We start from the raw sequence: 25,836 nt of genomic DNA on the forward strand, positions 1-25,836 counted from the left end.
CTTGGGTGAGTTCGGGGGTTACTGGTTCCAGGTCCAGGGTCACAAACATATCCTGGCTGTTGGGGAAACCGGTTTCTCCGCTTCCTTGCTGCTGTGAGCTACCTACAGTACCTCCATCCTCATCTTCCTCGTTCCCCGAACCGTCTTCCCTGTGTGTTTCTCCAGTGAGAGAGTCATAGCACACGGTTGGGGTAGTGGTGGCTGCACCCCCTAGGATCGCATGCAGCTCCGCGTAGTAGCGGTAAGTTTGCGGCTCTGCCCCGGACCTTCCGTTTGCTTCTCTGGCTTTGTGGTAAGCTTGCCGTAGCTCCTTAATTTTCATGCGGCACTGCTGTGTGTCCCTGTTATGGCCTCGGTCCTTCATGGCCTTGGAGATCTTTTCTAATACTTTTCCATTTCTTTTACTGCTATGGAGTTCAGCTATCACTGCTTCATCTCCCCATATGGCGAGCAGATCTCGTACCTCCCGTTCGGTCCATGCTGGAGCTCTTTTGCGATCCTGGGACTCCATCACGGTTACCTGTGCTGATGAGCTCTGCGTGGTCACCTGTGCTCTCCACGCTGAGCAAACAGGAAATGAAATTCAAACCTTCGCGGGTCTTTTCCTGTTTACCTGGTCAGTTCATCTGAGTTGAGAGTGCTGTCCAGAGCGGTCACAATGAAGCACTGTGGGATAGCTCCCGGAGGCCAATAACGTCGATTTCCGTCCACACTACCCCAATTCCGACCCGCAAAGGCCGGTTTTATCGCTAATCCCCTCGTCGGAGGTGGTGTAAAGAAACCAGTTTAAAGGACCCTTTAAGTCGAAAGAAAGGGCTTCGTTGTGTGGACGTGTCCAGACTTAATTCGGTTTAACGCTGCTAAAGTCGACCTAAACTCGTAGTGTAGACCAGGCCTTAGATTATTTTCTGCACTAGGAAATTGGACTTTCCTTTCCAGTTTTTCAGCAATGGTGTAGAGCTCTGAAAATGAAATGGGGTGAAAAACAATTGTCTATACTGGACCTTATGCCCTTTGGAAGCACTGGTGCAGCTGCACCATTGCTGAAAAATTAGTAACCAATGTCCTAGTTCAACAAGGCCCTAGTGTAGATGGCCCCATAGGGGACTGGATGTGACTTCATTTGGAGCCAGTCAGTGGCACTCTTGAGTTGGCCACAGAGGATGTTGTAGAGTGTATGGGAGTCCATACCTTCCTATTTCCAGTGGTTGAGCATAACACCTCTACAGCACTGCTAATCTGGGACAGAGAGACAGAGTTTTGAACTTGGTCCATTTACAGTAGCTTCATCTTGGCCTACATTGAAAAGTTATGTTGGCATAGCTACATTGTTCAGGGATGTGAAAATCCACACCACTGACCAACATAGCTAACAAACCCCCCAGTATAGACACAACTACGTCAATGGAAGACTGCTTCCATGAACACAGCTAACGTCTTCCAAGGAGGTGGTATTCCTACACTGACAGAAAAACTCCTTCTCTTGGTGTGGACTGCATCTGCAATATGGGTCTACGCCGGTATAGCAGTGCCAGTATAGTCTCCATAGCATAAACATATCCTCAGTACACCTCTACCTTGATAGAACGCTGTCCTCAGGAGCCAAAAAATCTTACCGTGTTATAGGTGAAACCGCGTTATGTCAAACTTGCTTTGATCCACTGGAGTGCGCAGCCCCGCCCCTCCCCCCCCCCCCCCCCCCCGGAGCACTGCTTTACCGCATTATATCTGAATTCATGTTATATCGGGTCACGTTATATCGAGGTAGAGGTGTATGTAGCAGATCAGGAAACATCTTGATGGCCATAGATGAAATCCTGTTCTCACTGATGTCAATGGGACTTCTTCCATTGACTTTAATTAGGCCAGGATTTCACCTTACAAGCTTATTTGGCAAGGAGGAAAGTGAAATGCCAGAATTTCTTTAAATCAAAAATTCTAGATCCAAATTATGTACATAAGTGACATTCTCTTCAATTTAATGGACATTCTGACTGAAATTTTATGGGTACAGGAAGAGGTCACATTTGAGGAAGTAAACTCTGTACTTGAAATGGAGTTCCTGTGTTAAAATTTAGTTTCTGTCTTGTGCAGGTGCATGGAGTGTACTTCTCACACATTAGTTTCATGCATCTAAAATATGCACATAAAATTACTAATTAGTTTTTTTTTTTCTTCTTAAAGAGCATACACATTTGGTTTCTCTCTTGTGGCTTAAAATGAAATCGGCTCTGAAGCACAACAGTAAGAGACGTGCTTTGTAGCTGGCTTGGCTGGTATAATTTCTGACTCATCTGTAAAGAATCAAAATGATGATCATAACTCAGTAGTCACGGAAACTACTAGTTAGCAGTACAGTATGTGTATATTCCAGCAATACTTCTGGTCTCTTTTCCAGTTTTCAAAAAGTCATTGGACTTTTTACTTTAGTCATTGGAAGAACATATATTACAGTGGTTTTGTTTGTTTTTCAGCATTTGGAATAGTGCCAGAACCAAAAAATGTAACAATTAATTCAGTTAACTTGAAAAGCACTCTACAGTGGGATCCACCTACTTTTCACAAAGAAAATATTACTTATACAGTCGAGTATATAAGGTAGGTCTGGGAGCTTTGTGTATTTACCTTTGCAAGATGTCTTAGATAAACTTACAGTTTATAGTATTGTGTTCTTGTGACTTTTTTTTCCAGACGTGGACTGTCCCTTTCTTTTGGCTTATGCACATAAGACCTTCTCCTGAGCTAGATACCATTAAAGGGCATGCTTTATAGTTTTTAATATTCATTAGTTTGTCACATATTCATCTGGAGTGGGAAACACAGTGTAATCTTAACTGTAATCAGTCAGCTACACGTACATTTACATTCTCTGTCATAGAAAACTACTACTTCAACAGGCTTAGTACTAATGCATTCTCCCACGTTTTCCAATTTCTAATGCAGGCAACAGGTTCCACTTTTTCCCCAGAGCAATCTGTTTGTCAGGGCCCTCTACATACATGGCTAGTGAAGTGCAGCAAGAATGTTCCCCTGTCTGCTGCCTCTGTGCTCAAAAGCAGAGGTTCTCAGCAGCTTACTCTGAGGCCTCATTTTGTCAGGAATTTTTCCCATTTTTTCCCTCCAGATTGGTCTTTGTCTGGGAGGGGAAGGATTTTGTGGGGAGCATTGTAAAGAAGGCTGAGGACTCCCCTAGTCTAGTACTAGATCCCTGGCTGCTTCAGTAGCTGAACAAAGCCCAGACATCAAATTACCCCAATGAGTCAAAAGGTTAATTTCTTGGCAAAGAAAGAGTAGGACCTTAGGGAGGGGGAATGGCAGACAGTCAGGTGCCTGCTGAGAAAGGGCCTCTAAAATGATGTAGAACATAAAGTAAGCGTGTCTGCTATGTCAGTTAGTGGGGGGAAGGTACGAGGGATGTGTGGGACCCCCAAACTGCCAGGCTAGCAAGCTCCTATTCCAGGGTGGGCTCTAAGTACAAAACAGACGTAACATTCCACATATTAACTAGTACCCATTCAAGACCTGGGCATATAATGAAAGATTAGGATAGTGTAAGGCCTATCCAAAGGACCATTTGTAGAAAGGTGAGAATTCAACTATGCCTGAATTTTCAGTTTAACTTGGCTGTGGTATCAGGCATTTTCTGTCTGCTCAATCAGGATTTGCGGGTGCCAAGTCAGAGCAACAGTGTGCTTTTTGCTGAATGGTCACCTTAATCTCTACCTTTATCATAAAGTAATAATAGACTATCCTAATGTTATGAGTGTCTAATACCTATATATAAGTATGTGTGATAGATATATGAATGTTCTTATTTTTTTTCAGCTAATGAGTTTTGCCTGAGTGGTAATTAGCAATGTTAATACATGGTGAGTGAGTACCGCCACTTACCTGCTTCACTGAAATGAAGGATGTTTTCTGTTCCTAATATATGACTCAGATGCAATTCTTTTGCCTCCCATACAGTAGTATTTTTAACAGGAATGTGTGTGTGAACATTGTCATCACGGAGTGTGACTTCTCTTCTCTGCCTGTATATGGAAACTACACCTTGCGAGTCAGGGCTGAATCAGAAAATGAAAAGTCAGACTGGGTGAACATCATCTTTAAGCCAATCGATGACAGTAAGGCTTCCCCTACACGGGAAACTTTTGCTCACTAATAGCGAACTGTTAATTAAATAAAATTGCAATTAATCTGAATAAGTAGTGATATTAAAATACAGATTGTTTTAAATTTACAAATTATTTTAAGTAAAGTATGAAATATCCGAGTCCTATTTGGTATACCTTTTGGGAAGAGGAGAGTTGCTCTCAGAAATACTCCTGGGGGAAATCTGCACCAAAAAATTAAACATTCTGCTTACAATATTTTCAAATTCTGCATATTTTGTTTGTCAAAATAACAGAATTCAATTATTTTTGGTCATTTATTTCAAAATACGTGTCAGCAAGTATGTCTGTAACAATATAGACAACAAAAAAGATTCAGGAAATGTTTTTTGGCAAATAGATTCCTTACTAGGCATATTAATACAGAACTCTGAGTAATAATTCATTTAAACTACAGTACAGAAATGTATTTCCTGCACCCCTCAGTAGCAGTGCAAAGGCTTGGGGGAGTCAGAGGTAATGGAGGAGCTGAGGGAGAGGGAAGTAATTGCTGGGAAGGAGCCTGGGTGTGAACTTGGAGGGCTGTTGGGTATGGGTGGGAAAAGTATGGAACAGATTTTTTGGGGGGGGGGGCAGGGAGGGATTGTTAGGGAGCTTCCCCCCATGCAGACCCTGGCTGATCCCTAGCCTCTCCCATTCAGTCAGGCACATCTGCCCCTGTCCCCAAGTTTCCCTGCACCCCCATGTGTCATCGTACCCCCTGTCCATGTGTCCCTCCACCCCCACTTGGACACCCACTCCTCCCATCCCTATGTGTCCCTGCACCCCTCTCCCTGTCACCATGTGTCTCTGTTCCCCCACCCAGCCACCCTCCTGTCCCTATGTGGCCCTGCACCTCCCTTCCCCCTGTGGCCCTGCGCCTCCATTCCCATTCAGTCCCTGCCCCAGTCTGTCTTCCCCCACTAGCTCTTACGAGTCCCTATCTGACCCCCCCAGCAGCCCCATGCTGTCTGTCTCCCCATATCTCCTGTCCTGGCCTGACAGGTGCTGTGAAGAAGGCAGGCTCTTTCTTTTCCCTAACTGGCTGGAAGCTGCTGCTTTGTTCTATTGCCACAGCGCCCTCTGGTAGGCAAAAGGTAGAAGTGCAGCAACTTTCTGGCAGAAGCCTTTTTCTGTGCAAAAAAAATTAAAAATATGCATGGCTCATTAATTATGCGCACATGAAGTAATGCAGAATTCCCCCAGGAATACAGAAAACGTAGTAAGGTCAAATGTATATGTAGGTCATCACTGACTCTCTTCTTCCATTCTGAGACATCTTTTGAGGGATTTGAACACATATATATTTTTCCCCCTAAAAAAATATTGCATACAAATTTTTAGAGCAAGAGTGCTTTACATCCAAGGATTCTAATTTCCTACATATTTAAATCAGTTCAGCTACTTTCTTGTCACTAAGCGGGTGGGGAAATTAACCCTCCTCCTATATTTGGATATGTTCAAGGGGGGAAAAGTTTACTCTTCAATAAAAAAAAAAATCATTTTGAAGGTACCATGTTTGATGTTTGCTGTCTTGTGTGAAAGGTGGTGGAACTTGGCACTGCAACACTTTCTTATAGCAGAGATCTTGGGCAGCATGCTGTTGTCTGAGTTTGTGGGGAGCAGGATCTTTGTCAATGATTCTCAAAATTATTTCATCCATTAGCAAGCACAATTTTGTCTACTACCCAAAATTTCCATTTCTCCACTGCACAGATGTCAATGGGAAGCTATGCAAGAGGCCTCTTTGGTTTCTCTACCTCTAGAAAGAATTCTTAGTTTTCTCTTCTTCTCTGGCTTGGCTTGGATTTACTTAAAGCTTAACCTTTCTAGTCCTCGGTTTTCAGAGTTTAAGTTTCCAGTCTCATTTTCTCAATGCAATTGTTGTTTATATCAAAACAGTGTTTATGACATAATTTTTCCATATTAAATTCCAAATTCATAAGATGTTGTGGCCATTGCTCTTTGATCTCTTCACTTGGACATCTCTCTGTAAACTCACTCCCATATCCATGCACTAACTCTTGAAGGACTTTTTAAAAAAGACTTCAAAGCACTGATGAGTTTAAAGTATTCATTGAGAAAAATCCCTCACAGTAGGACAAAAGACATATTACCAGTTACTCTATTGGAAATCTGAAAATGGTTACAAGGGGAAGATTAGTTGCATACATTAGTGCAAATATAATACTTAAGGAAGAAAAAGAAATTTGGAAAATGAGAGCACGTTTTTGGGATTTGTCTTTTTTCAAAAGCTTAACTTGGAGAGAATTAAAACTGGCTGAACAGAAAAGCTGTATTACAACATAGAAAATTGAAGTATTTAACAAATACTATGAGAGTTAGGGTAAAGCCAAAAGAAACAGTAGTACTTAGCATGAACCCCCATATCAGAGAACAAATCCATTAACAAGTCAGAGTTTTATAAAGAATTGCATTGAAAACAGGATTTTGATTCACATTTCAAGGAAAGAGTTAACTTCTAAGCAACACTGACCTTCAAAAGCCAATTTATAATTGGACTAAAGAGTGTATGTATAAAACTAATTGAGGGAGAAGACCTGGCAGCACTGGTGAAATCTGCAATGTAGATAGGACTCTTAATCACTGTGTCATTTTTACCACAGTATTGTTTAATCCTGCTCAGAGCACCTAGCCAGGTGTATCATATTTGTATCTTACAGTTTCCACCAGCATTACCACCAACAGAGTTGTAGTTGTTGGGAAATTACCTAATGTGTAGGTGCAGCCTAGAAACATCAGAGTCACCAATGGGGAAATTTTTCCATAACTTTAAACCAGTTGGAACTACCGTGTAACCAAGGCTGCCACAGCCAGAACTGTTTTTATAACTAGTTTGAATTTCTGGAAAAATGCAAAGCCTTGTCTACATTGAGCTATTTCTTAAAATCTCCCACTGATGCTCTAGCCCTGGTGTAACTTCACTACTGGTAGCAATGGTTGGAGTGCTAGTGTAAACTGACCATTGGCATTTTTACAACCTGATTACAGGTTTAAATGAGAAGCACCCATCCAGTGGTACAGGTGGAACACTGGGAGAGTTTATGAAAGAGTTCATTGTAGACACAACCTAACTGAGGACTAAAGTACTCACTAAACTAAGTTATTTAGTGGAACAAAAATACAGTAAAAGGAGCCAGTTTCAAAATATAAAAATATATCCTTTGATGTAAAAAAAGAATAATAAATTCAGAAGCAATTCAAGAGTTGCAGTTCCTCAAATGAGTTGCAGTGCAGAGAGCAATAAAAACACTTCACCGGAAAGTTTCCTCAGCGAAGTCCGACGTCACTGAGCTGCAGCTCAGTGGGGAAATGCAGGCAATAAGATGCCCTGGGAGTGGGTTCCTTAGTATTCTTACTTCTTCCACTCGTGAAAGCAGCTGGTGGGACAGAACTGAGTGGCTTAGTGAGTGGAGGAGGCACAGACAGCAAAAGTGTCTTCTATTTAAATGAGACAAGTGGGTGAGATAATATCTTTTCTTGGACCAACTTCTGTGGTTGGGACCAACACAGCTACTATTATAGTGTATACAGCAATGGAAGATAGTCTATTTAAGTGTAAAGACAAATTCACTTTGACACATCTGTGAATGAAGAGTTTATTTATCCTCGATTCTTTGAGATGAGAGTTTTCTTCAAGTAAATAAGATGATGATAGTGATTAGGTGTAGTGCTGTATGCGATATAAAAATATCACTCTGAGAACACAGTGAGAGATTGTATTTTTGTGATTTTTTTTTTTCTCCTCTCATTTAGCAATCATTGGACCACCTGATGTAAAAGTGAAATCTGAATCTGGATCTTTGCATGTAGATTTCACAGGCCCTGTCGCTGTACAAGAGTCGCATGTGTGGCCTTTAAATAAATATTATGGCTCTTGGGTTTACAGGGTGCTATACTGGAAGAAAGGCAATAGTGAAGAGGTAACTTTTGCTCAACTGACTATTGTGTAATTCTGCTTTACAGCTGCAGCTTTGAACAGGTATTTCTAGGTATAATATGATATTGATAATGTTCTGAGACATAACATTGCTGAAGCAAAACCAAGATCTCTGAAAGTTAGTGATATCAGCAACTTATTATTGTCACAACCTGCATTCAGTAGCAAACTGGCAGAGGGAATGAGTAACCACCTACTAAATAGGCATAAATTATCCTTCCATAGTTAGAAATAGTTATTAACTTATGAGGGTTTATTCCCTTTGTGCATCAATGTTTTTATTTTTTCAGTGGTATATACTGCACACTCCTCACAACAGTACCCATGCATACTGCACAAAAAAACAAATGTAATTTAGAAGTGTCTACATAGGTAATATCTAGGGATATGATGAATAGCTGCTCCGCAACCAAATCATATGTGATTCAAGCAGTTTTGCTAGAATGATCTATTGTACAATACTGGCTTGAAAAAAGACTGGATTTTGGATGCTTAACATGGCTGCTGCCATAGGGTCAGTCTCTCTCCTGCTACCATCTTCCCTGTTATCAGACATAATCTGTTTACTCTTTCACTTCCATTATGGTCACCCTCCGCTAAGCCAGAGAGACATTCTGTCCCAGAGGTGGGCATGTTCCACAGCCCCAAAGACTCCACCACACTGTATGCATGGAAAAAATGTTATAAATAATAGGTTAATTATAGTGTCATAGAATGTTGCTTTTGATCCAAGAAAGACAGAAATTTCTATCAATATCAATGGGAATATACTAGATCTCTGTACAACACAGGAAATTTTTATACATGAAGACTTTGGTGCCCCTATTATTCTGATTCATATTAGGTATCCTTCACAATTCCCAGTCTAGTACTTAATATGCAGTTCCAGAAATAAAGGAATCTTCTTATCCCTAACACCTTATTAGCCCCAGCTCACGAGTAATGGAGGAAGAGGGGGAAAAGAGAGTGTTTTTCTGTAGAGAAAGTCAGTGAGTCCATACCTGGTCAAGTAGCCTTCGGCAAACTGCCAAAGGAAGCGAGTTACCCAAAAAGAGATTTCACTAAGGATACTTGGATTCCAGTACTCGAGTGCAAAGCTGGGAGATTCCCTCAGTGATTAAAGAGGCTTCCAAGAAGTGCCAGACAATGAGATTTCATTAGATTTTTTTTTTTAAATTTAGTACTTGGATAGTTTGTTCAAGTATATTTATTCCCTCACAGCAGCCAAGTCTCCTAAGACCCACCTACAAAAAAAATGTGTCCTCGTTTACTGAAAGCCACATCTAGAAGTAACAGCACTTTTAGCTGATGTCACCTAGTGTGACGTTGCATAGAGAGAGAGGCAATCTCTTTTGGTATCACCTCCTTAACCAGGGCCGGCTCTGGCTTTTTGGACGCTCCAAGCAAAAAAAAAAAAAACTGCGGCGTGGCCGGAGTGCGAGTGCAGGGGGACCGGCTGGGGGAGGGTGGAGGGAGGGGCGGGAGAGAGAGAGAAGGGGGCGGCCAGGGCTACAGCAGGGGCACTGCCACGCAGCCCCTTCTGCTGCGCCGCCTCCTGCCACGAGGGCTCCACTCCGGTCGGTGGGGAGGGAAGGAAGAGGACTGCCCTGCAGGGCGCTCTGGTTCTCCGCGCCGCTGCCCCCTACAGAGCAACCGGAGCGGAACACAAAAAAAAACCCAGCCGTGCTGCCCTAGGATTGGGCAGAATGCCGCCTCAAACAATCTGCTGCCCCAAGCACCAGCTTCCTCAGCTGGTGCCTGGAGCCGGCCCTGTCCTTAACCATATAAGGATTTATACTCTTAAGACCAACACCATTAAACATACCCAGAAGAAGATAAAAAGTCTGTGCTGTGAACAATCACACACAAAGTACTTACATTGATCAGCTGTTTTAAGTAGGCAGTGTGCCACATTCTACATTAGCTAAAGTATGAGTGGTCTTCATATGTAACCCTAAACAGAGCGTGTTGCATGAATACTTGTTTGGTTTTGTTAGTTGCATGATTTTTTTAAAATACTGCTACTTAGAATTCTGTGCACATTTATATAATAGCTTTAGAGTCCCTCTTTCTGTTACAGTGTGTCTCTTGAAAAATTATTTTATGACATAGTGGAAGGAGTCTGATCACAAGAAACTTAGAGCCCACTTCCTGTTGTTGGGTCAACCAGCTTAGGAGCTAGGATTTCAACACTGTTACAGCTCTTGTTTTGGAAGGTGATTATTTTCACCATCAATAGGATGTTCTAAAATAGAAAAAGCAATTTGAAGACAGATGATTAATTTTAATATTTGTAGTGTCCTTTTTAAGTAATTCTTAAAAGGAAACTTTTCTTGGATTCTTGTCAAGTAAGTAATACAGAAAACTACAAAACCGTTTTAACAGCTGATATTTTAAACTTTCACTTTTTCAGGAACTAGATATTGTGTAAATCCAATCCATAGTGCAGCTACAAATGCAAAGACTACTAAATGGAGTTCTAATTAGAAACTAGTGCTGTAATTTGTTAATTTATTGGAACTTGAATTTGCTTTTGAATGTTCTGTATTCTTCTTTGATATAGGTTATAACCACAGATACTAAATATAACTCAGAAATATTATCTGATTTGGACCCTTGGACAATATATTGCCTTCAAGTTCAAGCAGTTATTCCTGAATGGAACAAAACAGGAAAACTGAGTGAAGAGTTCTGTGATAGGACAACTGATAATGGTAATAGCTAATGCACCAGTATATTATAAACATGTTGAGTAATTATGAAACATTGTAAGACACTCATTGATTGACGTAAAAGAAACAAAAGCATGCATGTAAACCTTCAGAAATGTTTTGATACTTCCATATTGTTCATTGTGATATCCAAGTGTATCTCTAATTTGCAAAAAAAAATTGAAACCTTCATGCCAGAAAAAAGGAGAGCTTTAATTCAGTCTCTTATAACTACAAATAATAAGATACACAACAGATTAAATGTACTCCCATGCAGAGAACCATATGAGGCACGTCCATCCCTAAAGCCCTTCAAAGCAAGATTTAAGTGCAATTTAAGTGGTGCATAGGCCTTGTGCTGGCCCTTCTGCACAGGCGTAAACGTCATCTACCCATAAGCCAATTTACGTTTGTTTGTGAACCCTTTGGCTTCCACTGGCCTAGTGGAGAGTAGAATTTGGCCCTGCATTGCAAAGTCTGATTCTGTTTACATTTTGTAACAGAATTACATTGCTGAAATATTTTTTTTTTAATGGATAGAGCTCAGTCATGCTTTCTTTTTCTGTTCTCATGTTTAAAATCTTTAACTAGGCAAGCATGCCAGATAATCAGTTTTCTTCATGGTTACAAAAAGCATGTAATTTATTAGTCAAGGTACATCTTCCAAAGGAGTGAAATCCTGGTCCCACTGAAGTCAATGGAAGTTTTGCCATTGTCTCCAATGGGACTAAGATTTTACCCAAGGTGTTTTTCTCCTGGTGCAATCCAAAACTACCATTATTATGAACTCTCAATATAAAAATAAAATATTTAAACAAAGAAATTAGTTGTTTATGCAACTATACCAGTAAGTGCCAATCATAAAAAATTCTCCAATGTAACATCTGCAATGGGTAATCAGTATTCCAGTCTTTAATTTTTTATAGCACTAACCTGACAGTGGAAACTGGCTGAACACTCCAATTTCCAACCACTCCACCTCAATAGCTATCCATCAGTCAGGTGGCCTCCTCTTAGAAGAGAGCTTTGTGTTTCCATTTAAAAGGAAAAGTGCAGTCCCAGACTAATTAGTAAGCAGCTGCTTAACAATCATAGACAGCTTTAAAGTGATACCTCGATCAATCTTTATTCGTATCACATGCCGTGACAATCCCGTGCATGAAACCAGGCTTTAGAAGACACAATATTTTGGAAGTTAAGGAATTTTGGACTACCCCCACCTCCAAATTAGTTGTCATTTTTGTTACCATTATTTCATGTTTCCTTTAGCGAGAAACAGAATTCAGTGCTCTGGTTTGAAGCATCCAGGAATAAGTATACTGGGACTTTACATGTTGTTACCTTGCTTTGCCTCTTCCCCCATTTACCTAGAATTTTTTTCTTTCTGTAAATGTTTACATATCATGGCCATAGGTCAAACTTATCTAGTGAGAATGTCATGAGTGGTTGAAGTAAAAACAAAGTTGAGATATTCTTCCTTTTGGGAACAAAAATATGTATTTGTTCATTCTCCAAAATAGTTGCTAATACGAAAAAGTGGAGGAAATTTTTTTTTATTCACTTACGAGAATTAAATTCTGAAAATTGTATATTCAAAATAATTATAAAGAAGAATCAGGTTAATAAAGAAGAATTTCTCGTCTTGTCTCTTGCAGGTGTAACTCCAGTGTGGATAATTCTCACTGTTCTTGTAGGATCAATGTTGGTTGTTCTAGTATCAGTTCCTGCCTGTTTCTTCATCTTTTCATATATATATCGACAGGCCAGATATGTCTTCTGCCCTACTTATTCTTTTCCACAACATCTGAAGGAGGTTTGTCTATTTGTATTCTACACAGGGCCGGCTCCAGGCACCAGCCCAGCAAGCAGGTACTTGGGGCGGCTAACGGTGAGGGGCGGCACGTCCGTCTCTTCGGCAGCAATTCAGCAGCGGGTCCCTCACTCCCTTCCCGGAGGGAAGGACCTGCCGCCAAATTGCCGCTGAAGACTGAAGCGGCGGCGGTAGAGCTGCAGATCGCGATCGCGGCTTTTTTTTTTTTTGCGCTGCTTGTGGCAGCAAAAAACCTGGAGCCGGTCCTGATTCTACATAAAATAATTAAGTAAGCCTTCCAGGAGAGCCTCTTGTCTGTCAAAGACTCCTGAAAAGCTTGCAACTCTTGCATGTGAACCTTCTGACAGCAGTTCCTCATTCTTACACATGCACCTGGATAGTTAACTAGCTGTGTTAGTGTTACATGGGTTTTGCCTGAAGTGAATGTATGGGGTAATGGTGGTTATTAGGCACACAGGCTAAAAGAACCCAGGGGTAGTATATATGTTGCAAAATAATAGATATGAGTCTTAGCAGCTATATGGTATGATCTGTTTAAGCTATGTCACCTTTGGTTACTTTAGTTCACTTGTCATAAACTGCTTGTGTGGTTGACTGTCATTTCTAACCCTTAATCAACTGCAAAAGTTGATTAATCTGCTGCCAAAGACTTTGGACCAAACTGAGCAGTAGTTTAAGTGAGTGTAAATAGTGACGTAATGTGACTTGAGCCAATTCAGCATTCAGTTGGCTTCATTCCACAACTTTCTCCCACACTGCATAGGGACTGGGCTACACTTTAAATTTATACTGACATAGCTAAGTAGGTCAGGGGTATGACAAAACCACATCCCATAGTGACATAGCTATGCTGACAATCCTCCCCCCATGTAAATGCAACTGTGCTGACTGAACAGGGCTTCTAACAGCATAACTCACCTTGTTTGGGGATGTGGTTTTCTTATACTGGTAGAACTCCTTTTGTCAGTGTATGCTGCATCTAGGGGGCTATGCCAGCATATACTACGTTAGCATGACATAACCGAGTACCTTGCTCCATCGTCTGTTTCTGTTGATTTCTGTGGCACTGCTCAGCATGAGTAAGAGTGGTGTTACTCTTTAGTAAATGATGAAATCTTGCCCATCTGGTATGTTGTAACAGAATACTGTAAAGGAAGCATTCAACAGCTCAGCCATATCACTGAGACACGGTGGGTGAGGCAATATCTTTTATTGGACCAATTTCTGTTGGTGAGAGAGATAAGCTTTCGAGCTTCACAAAGGTTTTCTTCGGGTCTGGGGAATATACTCTGTGTCAGAGCTAAATACAAGGTGGAACAGATTGTCTAGCGTAAGACACACATTTCAAGGGACTGTTCAAGGTGAGGTGGCCCGTTAACCCGCCTGCAGTGATGAGGGAAAGAAAGAAGGGAGGAAGGGCAGTTGGAGGGGTTGTTAGTGGGTTATATATTATTTTAATAAACCATAAATCCCATCTCTACTCAGTCCCTGATTTTTAGTATCTATCAAAGTTATGAATTTAAGCTCCCAGGCTCATCTTTTGTAGGGGTTTTTTTTTTTTTTTTTGGGGGTCCAATTTCTCCACATCTTTTTTAAAATGCGGTGCCCAGAACTGGACACAATACTCCAGCTGAGGCCTAACCAGAGCAGAGTAGAGCGGAAGAATGACTTCTCGTGTCTTGCTCACAACACACCTGTTAATACATCCCAGAATCATGTTTGCTTTTTTTGCAACAGCATCACACTGACTCATATTTAGCTTGTGGTCCACTGTAAGCCCTAGATCCCTTTCTGCCGTACTCCTTCCTAGACAGTCTCTTCCCATTCTGTATGTGTGAAACTGATTTTTTCTTCCTAAGTGGAGCACTTTGCATTTGTCTTTGTTAAACTTCATCCTGTTTACCTCAGACCATTTCTCCAATTTGTCCAGATCATTTTGAATTATGACCCTGTCCTCCAAAGCAGTTGCAATCCCTCCCAGTTTGGTATCATCCGCAAACTTAATAAGCGTACTTTCTATGCCAATATCTAAGTCGTTGATGAAGATATTGAACGGATCCGGTCCCAAAACAGACCCCTGCGGTACCCCACTCGTTATGCCTTTCCAGCAGGATTGGGAACCATTAATAACAACTCTCTGAGTATGGTTATCCAGCCAGTTATGCACCCACCTTATAGTAGCCCCATCTAAATTGTATTTGCCTAGTTTATTGATAAGAATATCATGCGAGACCATATCAAATGCCTTACTAAAGTCTAGGTATACCACATCCACAGCTTCACCCTTATCCACAAGGCTCGTTATCCTATCGAAGAAAGCTATCAGATTGGTTTGACATGATTTGTTCTTCACAAATCCATGCTGGCTGTTCCCTATCACCTTACCACCTTCCAAGTGTTTGCAGATGATTTCCTTAATTACTTGCTCCATTATCTTCCCTGGCACAGAAGTTAAACTAACTGGTCTGTAATTTCCTGGGTTATTTTTATTTCCCTTTTTATAGATGGGCACTATATTTACCCTTTTCCAGGCTTCTGGGATCTCTCCCGTCTCCCATGATTTTCCAAAGACAATAGCTAGAGGCTCAGATACCTCCTCTATTAGCTCCTTGAGTATTCTAGGATGCATTTCATCAGGCCCTGGTGACTTGCAGGCATCTAACTTTTCTAAGTGATTTTTAACTTGTTCTTTTTTTATTTTATCTTCTAAACCTACCCCCTTCCCATTAGCATTCACTATATTAGGCATTCCTTCAGACTTGTCGGTGAAGACCGAAACAAAGAAGTCATTAAGCATCTCTGCCATTTCCAAGTTTCCTGATACTTTTTCTCCCTCTTCACTAAGCAGTGGGCCTACCCTGTCTTTGGTCTTCCTCTTGCTTCTAATGTATTGATAAAAAGTCTTCTTGTTTCCCTTTATTCCTGTAGCTAGTTTGAGCTCATTTTGTGCCTTTGCCTTTCTAATCTTGCCCCTGCATTCCTGTGTTGTTTGCCTATATTCATCCTTTGTAATCTGTCCTAGTTTCCATTTTTTATATGACTCCTTTTTATTTTTTAGATCATGCAAGATCTCGTGGTTAAGCCAAGGTGGTCTTTTGCCACATTTTCTATCTTTCCTAACCAGCGGAATAGCTTGCTTTTGGGCCCTTAATAGTGTCCCTTTGAAAAACTGCCAACTCTCCTCAGTTGTTTTTCCCCTCAGTCTTGATTCCCATGGGACCTTACCTATCAGCTCTCTGAGCTTACCAAAATCTGCCTTCCTGAAATCCATTGTCTCTATTTTGCTGTTCTCCCTTCTACCCTTCCTTAGAATTGTAAACTCTATGATTTCATGATCACTTTCACCCAGGCTGCCTTCTACTTTCAAATTCTCAACGAGTTCCTCCCTATTTGTTAAAACGTTTGCAGACCCCTAAAAATTTTCGAATTAAGGTGCAGACCCCTTTGGAAATTCAACTTGTGGTCTGTAGACCCCTACCATAGAAGTCTTAGACTGAAAACTGACTGTACAGAATTCAGCTATAAATGTTGCACATGCTTGGCACAGCATTTGACACAGTGTGAGAAAGGGTGCTAAACTGGGCTTCGGTGGTAACGACAGCACTTCTGGGTTTTGACTGAAGGTGGGGTTATTCAGCTAATTTCAATTGATCAGAAAAACAGAATGCCTTTTCTGCGATCTGAAACTTTATTTTTGTAGTCACCTTTTGCAGTCTCCTTAGCCATAGTCTGCAGAATCCAAGAGGTCCACAGACCACAGGTTGAAAACCACTGATTTAGAGTGTCCAGAATGAAGGGAGGAAACATATGTTTAAGTAGTGCTTTATGTTTCTAAGAAGTTTGTAATCACGTTTTGCCTCATCTGCTCCCTGGTCACTTCATTTTTAAAAACAAGTTAACGTGGAATATGTGTCCCAGCGTGGAGGAGGGCCTTGTCCCTTTGTGAGCTGAAAATACCCATGTTCAGTGCAAGTATGTGTAAGAAATCTGTGAATATTTAGAAGAAATACATACTTCCATTTTAGGTGATCTTTTCTTCTCTCAGTATACACACAATGCCCCTTAAAGTTAAAGGAGGTTAGATATGTATTTTGTGAAGAGAAGACCCTTAAAATTTTGATTGTGCTAGATGTTTGTAGGAAAATATAACAATATGCATCCTAAAACTCAGAGTTTGGGAGGGGTCATGTAATTATTATTTTATTTTACTTTGGGGGTTGGGGGAGGGAAACCATTGAGAACTACCTCCAATGTTTCATTTTAGAACTCCAGTTGAGGGTTAAATAAGCCAAAATGAAGGACATAAGAACAGTGCAGCAATAACGTAAGATGATTTGCTTAATTTCCATAATATTCTGTGTAACCTCCATTTTTTTCATGCAGATTCTCATACCGTGTAACTCATTCAAACTGCTCTCTACTCAACAGAAAGCTGGTCATGTTCCCTGACAAAAATGAGTAACATTCACTGCTCTGTTGTTTATATGAAGGTGTCAGATATCTCTGAAACTCTTTAAGTATTAAGGGAGAGTAGCAGACGGGTCAGATTGCGCGGGGGAAGGAGGTGGTACTCTACTAAGCATCACACCCAAATAAACTCTGCCCATGTGAATTGCTCCCTCTTGATTGGGGGGGGTGTGGAGGGGAATTGTTATATCTCCCAAATCCCACCCACTGGTGGCGTCAAGATGAGACATCACTCACACTAAATTGTATAGATCTGTGATCCTCCCTCCCTCTCCTTTACTTGAGAAAGTAATGTTGACATTTAAATCATCTTTACTGGACTTCTAATTTAACACCTCCCTGAGCTGAACGGGGCAATTCACACCTCTAAGGTCTATTGTTTGAGTCTCTCTTCAGACTTCTATTGTTTAGGCTATGTCTATACTTAGGGCAGGTCTACGTTAAAAAGTTAGGTCGACCCAGCTACCTCACTCAGGGGTGTGAAAAATCCAACCCCATGAGCGACACAGTGAGACCAACCTAACCCCCAGCATAGACAGCGCTACCACCTCTCAGGGAAGTGGATTAAGTACAGCAATGAGAGAACGCCTCCTGTCACTAGTGAGTATCTACACTGAAGCACTACAGCAGCACAGCTGCAACTGTGCCTCTCCAGTGGTTTAAGTGTACACATAGCTGTGACATACCCAGGATACAAGACACACTAAGGACCCCTGCTCTCTAACCTGGGGTGCCCTTTATAGTGCTTTGCGGCTGTAGCCTCTAGCCTGGACTGCTCACAAACAGCCGCCAGCATGAAAGTCACTCCCAGCTGTGTCTGTGTGTGTGTGTGCTGCAGTCAGCCAGACACACCTTGGCTCTTACCAGCCTTGGCTATACTGAAGGGTGTCCCAAAACACCCCCAGTATTAGATTCTCGCTCAGAAATGTATGTCCTGTACCGCCCAGCCCTCTCCTGGACAATGCAAGTTTATATAAAGTCCATAATTTTATTACTAGAAATGATATGCACACATCTTGTTACCCGAAATGGAGTTCCCCAGACACTTCAATTTAAACACACTGGATTAGATAAAACAAAACACGTTTGTTAACTACAAAGAGAGATTTTAAGTGAGTACAAGCAATGAGGCATGAAAGTCAGAAATGGTTACAAGAAAAATAAAGATAAAATGCAACTGGTGCCTAACTTAACTCTTAAATTCAAAGCAAGGTTTTCTCATCACATGCTTTCAGTAATCCTCTTGAGCAAACCTCTTAGGTCAGGACCCTTCTCCAGTTCAAGGGCTGCTTCCTTTGTCCCCCCTGGTGCAGTGAATCGATGGTCAGAAAGAGAGAGAGGAAGGGGGCCATTTGGGGTATCTACCCCTTCTTTTTATAGTCCTATCCCCCCTTTGAGAAGAATTTCCAGCTGGGAGTAAGGAGACAGGTAGTCTGCGAGAAAGGGAACTCCATGTTGTTTCTTTGCTAAGATGTAGATTTTTTTGCTCCTGTCCCCTTTCCTGCCAAAGAATGGCCACTTAGCAAGTAATGATCCATCAGCTTTGTTTACACCTGACTGAGGCGTCTACTTGCCCTTTGTCTCTGAGGAACTCGTTTGGCCACTCCTCAGACTTCTCTGGAAAACATACATTTTAGTCATGATCTCTCATCTTATGTTTATAACTTCACATAGAATGTTGCTACATGCATTTTGCTGTGATATTTTTGATCAGCAAACTATGAGTTTTTAAATTATACCTCACAAGGCATAGTTTGCACAAAGATCATTACAATAGTGTGTAGGGTATGAGCACAGGTACATTCTGTCACAATAGCCTAATACACACAGTAAATAGTTCTATTTGTCTTAATTATTTTATTCTAATCAACCACATTTCTGTAGATGGTATTTGTTTTTGCAAACTGTTTGAGCAACAGTTTGAGAGATCAGCAAAATAGTAGTTGCCTAGATTATGTTAATTTAAAATATAGGCCTATATGCGGGGGGGTAGCTCCAGTCAGGCCAATGGGCCACGCCTGGGACAGGGCGGGGGGATTCCACGCCTGCCTGAGGCTTACAGTTTTGGGGGGCAGCACCCCCCTCTTAGCCCCCAATTATGCCCATGATTTAAAAGTCAAATAAATTTGTGCTGGAAACTCCAGAGAGGTTAATAGGACAGACAACATTTTTCTTTTGTTATCATCGTACAGTTCTCACAAATGTTAAAAAATTACTTAAAGGAAAAATGTTGGTATGGCTCTGCACTGCATTTAACCCTCATGTGATAATAATTCAGAATCAATGTGATTCGCTTTGAAATAGATTCTGTCAGAATTTTTTATGAGGATATATTAAAAGTGGTAATAATCATTTCTATATTTTGTTACTGTGGTGGTAATCCAGAGAGAATTCTTTCAGTGCATTGGAGTACCCATTGCTTCTTGAATGAGCATTGTTGTGTATCAATAGCAAGATTAAAGAGAATCTGATTAGGTCACATTGGAGGAGAGGTTGTCCAATGCATGTTGAATAGCGAGTAAAAATTAACAGATACACTTTAAAGTGGTCTACACTTAAAATTTTTGGTGGCATAGCTCTTATGGTCAGGGGTGGGATTATTTGCCTCTATCCCCAACCACCAAAATTATACCAGCAAAAGCTCTAGCACAGATGCAGTTATACTTGCAAAAAAGTCCTTTTGCTGGTATAGCATATTTCATTCAGGGAACTGGTATAAGCCATATAGATGAAAGCACTCTTTTACCAGTATAAGCTGTGTCTAGGAGGGTTTGCCAGCATAGCTAGACCTTTTCTAGTGTAGATGAGGCCTAAGACAGTGAGTCACCACTGCAAGGTCTTTAAAGACTGCTGAGAAAACTAACTGATGCTGATGCTGGAAAAGAGGAACAAGCAGAGTTTGATTCTTCTTTCCCCTCTTTCCTTCCAGTTTTTGAGCAAGCCTTCCTACAGTTCACAATTTCTTTCGCCACGCTTACCAGAAGAGGATCACTCCTTTGACAAGTTAACTGTCATTTCAGAAGAATCTGAAAACTGTAGCGATGAGACAAGCAACAGAAAGGAGCAGCTTCAGGACTCCCAAGAAGAGATTTCTATTGCAGAAAAAGTTTCAGCTTTTGAAAAGGGATCAAGTTCAGTCTTTATACCTGATTCAGGCTGAAAACAAATACCCAAACAGACAATTAAATATGACTTTATATTGAGAATGCAGTAGCAAGCACTTGATAAAATTCCAGATTTAAAATGTCTAAAGAGAATTTCGTCAATTATATTTATTTTTCAACTCTGAGAAACATTATTATAAATGAGTCCTGAAGTGGGATGCAATTTTTAGCCACTCATTTTTAATGACTTATTTATAACCTGTGGCACTAATTATATTGCACTATAATATGGTGCTTCTTGTAAAGTAAGTATTAAATATATAATTCTTTATTTTTATTTTATTGAATATTATTAAAGTTAATCAGAATTATGAACAGCACAGCATAGTTTTCAAAGGAAACTTTTCCTTTCCAAGAAAACTTTGAGATTTAACTGATTTTAGTATGAAAATCTTTGTATTTTGTTTCAGTGGTTGGCTTAAAATCTGACTAATAGTGAGTAGAATAATATTTTATATTTGATTTATACATGACACTAAAATTATGAAGTTTTTCTTGATAGGTACCACTTTAATAAAATAGTAGCAAACAATTTCAATATGTTTTAAATGTGAGAAATTACTTATGGGCCATACTTCATCATAGGCTTACAGTGGGGCAATGGAGCTATGACAGTTTACACCCTTTAAGGATCTGCCCCTAGTTCTTATAGCAAGTCACATTGAGCCTAACCCAAAATCACTGAAGTCACTGGAAAGACTTTCCAGGAAACGGGGCTAAATATCACACTCGCCTCCATGAATCTGCTAGACCATATAACTTAATTAATAGTCAGTTCAGAAACGGTCAGCAGCTAGGCTATGTTGCTGTGTACATAAAAAGAGGACAGTTGCTGCATGGGCTAAGAAAAATAATATTGGGCATATAGTTTGCTCTTACTTTAATAGAAACAAATCTTTCAAGTGCTGCAAAGTTATCTGAACATACTGTATTATATTTCTGCAAAATGTCAAATTTTTCCTCAGCAAAAATGGATTGCAATGAGTATATTATGTATAAAACATAATTTGTTATGTGGGTGACAAAATTCATTGCCCTAATTTTTGTTTTTATTATAGGGATAGGATAAATTTTTATCTTTTAGAGAACTAATTCAGAAAGAATACACAAAAAATAAAGAAAATTGATATTTCTTCAACATATCACATGATAGTATGCTTAATATACAAATGTATTATTGGAAATTTTTTTCTTTGTCTCTTTTTAAAATATTAATGGACAAAATATTGAGAAGGAAGGTAAGAGACATTATCATTAAAGAAAGGCATTTTGTTGCAGGGACACTTTTGCATCAAATCTATAGTTACAAAAGTGTCTGATTCATGCAATATTCACTGTACTCATTATGAAAGAGTCAACTTTCTACAGCTAGCAAGGAAGAAAGTCACATGGAACTATTACGCACTGTTGTAGCCCCTCTCTCTTTTCCCTGCTTTCACACTACTCCTTCAGCTAAACTGATTTCAGGAGGTTGGAGGGAGATAGCTTGTTGATAGACGGGATTTGTTTGACGTTGTCTCCAATGGCAGCAGTTTTTTAGTTCTGTTGACTGGTGCCTACCTGCAGCAGTAATTTAAAAGGAAGAGAGATCTATTTTCACTGTTTACTTTTCAATATATAAAAAGGAGCCGTGCAATATTTATTAAAAAATAATAATACTTTGAACACCACACTCACAGCCCAGCCTAGCCAGGAAAGGCCCAGAAAAATATACAAGTCTTGCAACAATCCCTGGAGGATAAGAAATCCACAGCCATTTTTTAGACCAGTGGTTCTCAACCAGGGGTCCAGGGCCCTCTAGGGGACTGTGAACAGGTTTCAGGGGGGCTGCCAAGCAGGGCCAGCATTATACTTGCTGAGGCCCAGGATAGAAAGCTGAAGCCCCCTGCATAGGGCTGAAGCCCACAGCCCTGAGTTCCGCCACTTGGGGCTGAAGCCTGAGCAATGTAGCTTTGCAGGGGTCCCTGTGGCATGAGGCCCCAGGCAATTGTCCAGCTTGCTATCCCCTAATGCCAGCCCTGGTTTTTATATGCAGAAAACCAGTTGTTGAGACACAGGTGGGCCATGGAGTTTTTATAGCATGTTTGGGGGGAGGGGTGGGGCTAAGAAAGAAAAAGGTTGATAACCTGTGCTTTAGACCACAGCAAGCAGTAAATTGTATAGTGGAGGACTGTGACAAAATACTGGGAAGCAACAGAACTAGCATTCTGGTCACTGTTTAATCAATTATGCTGAGCAAGGGGGCTGATTAAGGAGAGGAGTTCCTGATTATCCCACTGCATAGGAAAGTTCCCAACTATCCTACTGCATAGGAAAGATAGGAAGTATGGCAAGAGATCGCCCTGTCTTCACCAGGAGATCTTCAATGATCTGATACTCAAAAGAGAGTCCCAAAAAAGTGGAAATTAGGTGAAATTACAGAGGATGAATATAAACCGCATAAGTATGTAGGGACAAAATAAGAAAGGCCAGGGCACAAAATGAGATTGAACTAACAAGAGACATAAAGGGTAACAAGAAAACATTCTACAAATACATTAGAAGCAATAGGAAGACCACAGACAGGATAGGCTCATTACTCAATGAGGGGAGAAAACAATAACAAAAAATGTGGACATGGCAAAAGTGTTAAATGACTTTTTTGTTTCAGTTTTCACCAAAAAAGTTAGTAATGATTGGACATCTAACATAGTGAATGCCAGTGAAAGTGAATTAGGATCAGAGGCTAAAATAGGGAAAGAACAAGTTAAAAATTACTTAGACAAGTTAGATGTCTTCAAGTCAGCTGGGCCTGATGAAATACATCCTAGACTTCTCAAGAAGCTGACTGAAGAGATATCTGAGCCATCAGTGATTATCTTCCAAAAGTCATGGAAGACAGGAGAGATTCCGGAAGACTGGAAAAAGGCAAATATAGTGCCAATCTATTAAAAGGGAATAAGGGCTACCCGGAGAATTACAGATCAGTCAGCTTATCTTCAATACCTGGAAAGATAATGGAGTAAATAATTAAGCAATCAATTTACAAACACCTAGAAGATAATAAGGTGATAAGTAACAGTCAGCATGGATTTGTCAAGAACAAATCATGTCAAACCAACCTGATAGCTTTCTTTGACAGGATAACAAGCCTTGTGGATAGGGAGGAAGTATTAGATGTGGTATATCTTGGTTTTTAGTAAGACTTTTGACACTATCTCGCATGACTTTCTCATAAACAAACTAGGGAAATTCAATCTAGATGGAGCTACTATAAGGTGGGTGCATAACTGGTTGGAAAACCATTCCCAGAGAGTAGTTATCAGTGGTTCACAGTCAAGCTGGAAGGGCATATTGAGTGGGATTCTGCAGGAATCAGTTCTGGGTCTGGTTCTGTTCAATATCTTCATCAATGATTTAGATAATGGCATAGAGAGTTCACTTACAAAGTTTGCAGATAATACCAAGCTGGGGGAGGAGGGGTAGCAAGTGCTTTGGAGGATAGGATTAAAATTCAAAATGATCTGGACAAACTGGAGAAATGGTCTAAAATAAATAGGATTAAACTCAATAAGGACAAATTCAAAGTACTCCATTTAGGAAGGAACAATCAGTTGCACACATACAAAATGGGCAATGACTGCATAGGAAGGAATACAGCAGAAAGGGATCTGGGGAGGATCTGTGCTGATACGGTCTCAGCTGAAGTATTGTGGCCTGTTCTGGGTGCCACATCTCAGGAAAGATCTGGACAAATTGGAGAAACTCCAGAGAAGAGCAACAAAAATGATTAAAGGTCTAGAAAACATGACCTATGAAGTAAGATTGAAAAAAAATGAGTTTGTTTAGTCTGGAGAATGAAGACTGAGAGGGATCATGATAAAAGTCTTCAAGTACATAAAAGTACAAGGAGGAGGGAGAAAAATTGTTGTCCTTAACATCTGAGAACAGGACAAGAAGTAATGGGCTTAAATTGCAGCAAGGGAGGTTTAGGTTGGACATTAGGAAAACTTTCTAACTGACAGGGTGGTTAAGCACTGGAACAAATGGCCTAGGGAGGATGTGGAATCTCTGTCACTGGAGATTTTTAGTAACAGGTTAGACAGACACCTGTCAGGGATGGTCTAGTTATTGCATAGTCTTGCCTTGAGTGCAGGGGACTGGACTAGATGACCTCTTGAGGTAGGGTGACCATTGTTCCCAAACAGAAAAGCAGACACCACGTGGGGCTAGCCCTCCTCCCCTCCACCTGTGTGGGGCTGGCATCGCCACTCACCCTCTCCCTACACGTTCCTCTAAAGGTGGGTGTAGTAGGTCCTAGCCGGGGCTCGACCCTTCTGGACAGGAGGGGAGCCACACCGACTCACTGCTGTGGGAACAAGTAGTCAGTTAGTCCCGGAACTCCGGCTCTTTAGTGCAGAGTCGGAGCAGCCACAGTTAAAGCTCAGGCCCTTGACTGCAGGGACTGAGCGAGCAAAGAGTTCAAAGCCCAGGCAAGGCACGCCTAGGCTTGCTGTAGCCGAGTGTCGGGTGAGGGGGATGCCTGCCACCCGTGAGTGGGGGTGGCAGGGGGGAACGCAGGCCCACCCACTCCACTGCGTTCCAGCCCGGGGCCCTAACAGCGGTTGCTGCCGCTGTTGGTCAGTGGGGTATCCAGACCGCAACACACTGACATAGGCTCACATTCAGTTGCAGCCGGACCGGGGTCGGCTATCCCCGGGCCACTTCCGTGATCCCCCTCAGATCCTACCTCGCTCGTCGCGCCGGGCTCAGGCCAGTCCACCTGCATGGGCTCCTCTGGGCCGGGGCTCGGTGGCAGGTCCGGTAGCTCTGCCGGGAAGTCAGGCCAACGGTCCCCAGGCGGCTCCTCTGGGTAGCAGCAGGGGCGGAGGGGTTCGGGTCCAGTCTCACCCTCAGGGTTAGTGGGGTCCGGTTCCCAGGGGTTCTCCCAGTGGCGGGCGTGAGCGGGCTCCGGCGGCTCCTCTTCGTAGCGGGCCCGGGGTAGCTCAGGCCAGCCAGGGTCCAAGCCCCGGTCTTCAACGGTCTCCTGGGCAGGAGCTCCCGGCCGCACGTCTGCTCCCTGCGGTGGCTGGGCTCCAACTGAGCTCTGGCGGCCGGCCTTTATACTTCCTGTCCCGCCCCTTGACTTCCGGGGGGCGGGGACAGGCGGTGGTGGTCCCACCCACTCTGGTGCCGGCACGTGGGCTCCCTCTTCTGGACAGGAGGGGAGCCACACCGACTCACTACACACCCCCCCCCTTAAGACTGGCTCCCGCCTGTCGGGGCCAGGTCCTCCCATCTCCCCTATGCGGGATAGGAAGTCCGCATTCGTATGGTCCTTACCAGCTCGATGCTGGACCGTAAATGCGTAGGGTTGTAAAGCGAGGTACCACCGCATAATGCGGGCATTATTATCTTTCATCCGCATTAGCCACCGGAGGGGGGCGTGGTCTGTGACGAGGGTGAACGGGGCCCCGAGGAGGTAGAAGCGCAGGGCATCGCAGGCCCACTTCACCGCGAGGGCCTCTTTTTCTACCACGGCGTAATTCCTCTCACGGGGGAACAGCTTCCG

General features: G+C 41.8%; 1 protein-coding gene across 2 annotated transcripts in view; it reads left to right on the forward strand.

The window, feature by feature from the left end:
• Positions 1 to 21,427, forward strand: part of IL10RB (interleukin 10 receptor subunit beta) — a 33,392-nt gene extending 11,965 nt beyond the window's left edge. The window contains exons 2-7 of one of the 2 annotated variants that reach the window (XM_054048347.1): positions 2,475 to 2,598; positions 3,970 to 4,124; positions 7,929 to 8,095; positions 10,676 to 10,826; positions 12,479 to 12,636; positions 20,051 to 21,427. In XM_054048347.1, the coding sequence (XP_053904322.1) occupies positions 2,475 to 2,598; positions 3,970 to 4,124; positions 7,929 to 8,095; positions 10,676 to 10,826; positions 12,479 to 12,636; positions 20,051 to 20,281 (986 nt within the window). In that variant the 3' untranslated portion in view covers positions 20,282 to 21,427. Of the gene's footprint in view, positions 1 to 2,474; positions 2,599 to 3,966; positions 4,125 to 7,928; positions 8,096 to 10,675; positions 10,827 to 12,478; positions 12,637 to 20,050 lie in introns of both variants that reach the window. The other variant, XM_054048342.1, reaches the window with a different exon arrangement.
• Positions 21,428 to 25,836: the final 4,409 nt, after the last annotated feature.

This window comes from Malaclemys terrapin, chromosome 1, assembly GCF_027887155.1.
Source record: "Malaclemys terrapin pileata isolate rMalTer1 chromosome 1, rMalTer1.hap1, whole genome shotgun sequence".
In the NCBI taxonomy this organism is placed as follows: domain Eukaryota; kingdom Metazoa; phylum Chordata; order Testudines; family Emydidae; genus Malaclemys; species Malaclemys terrapin.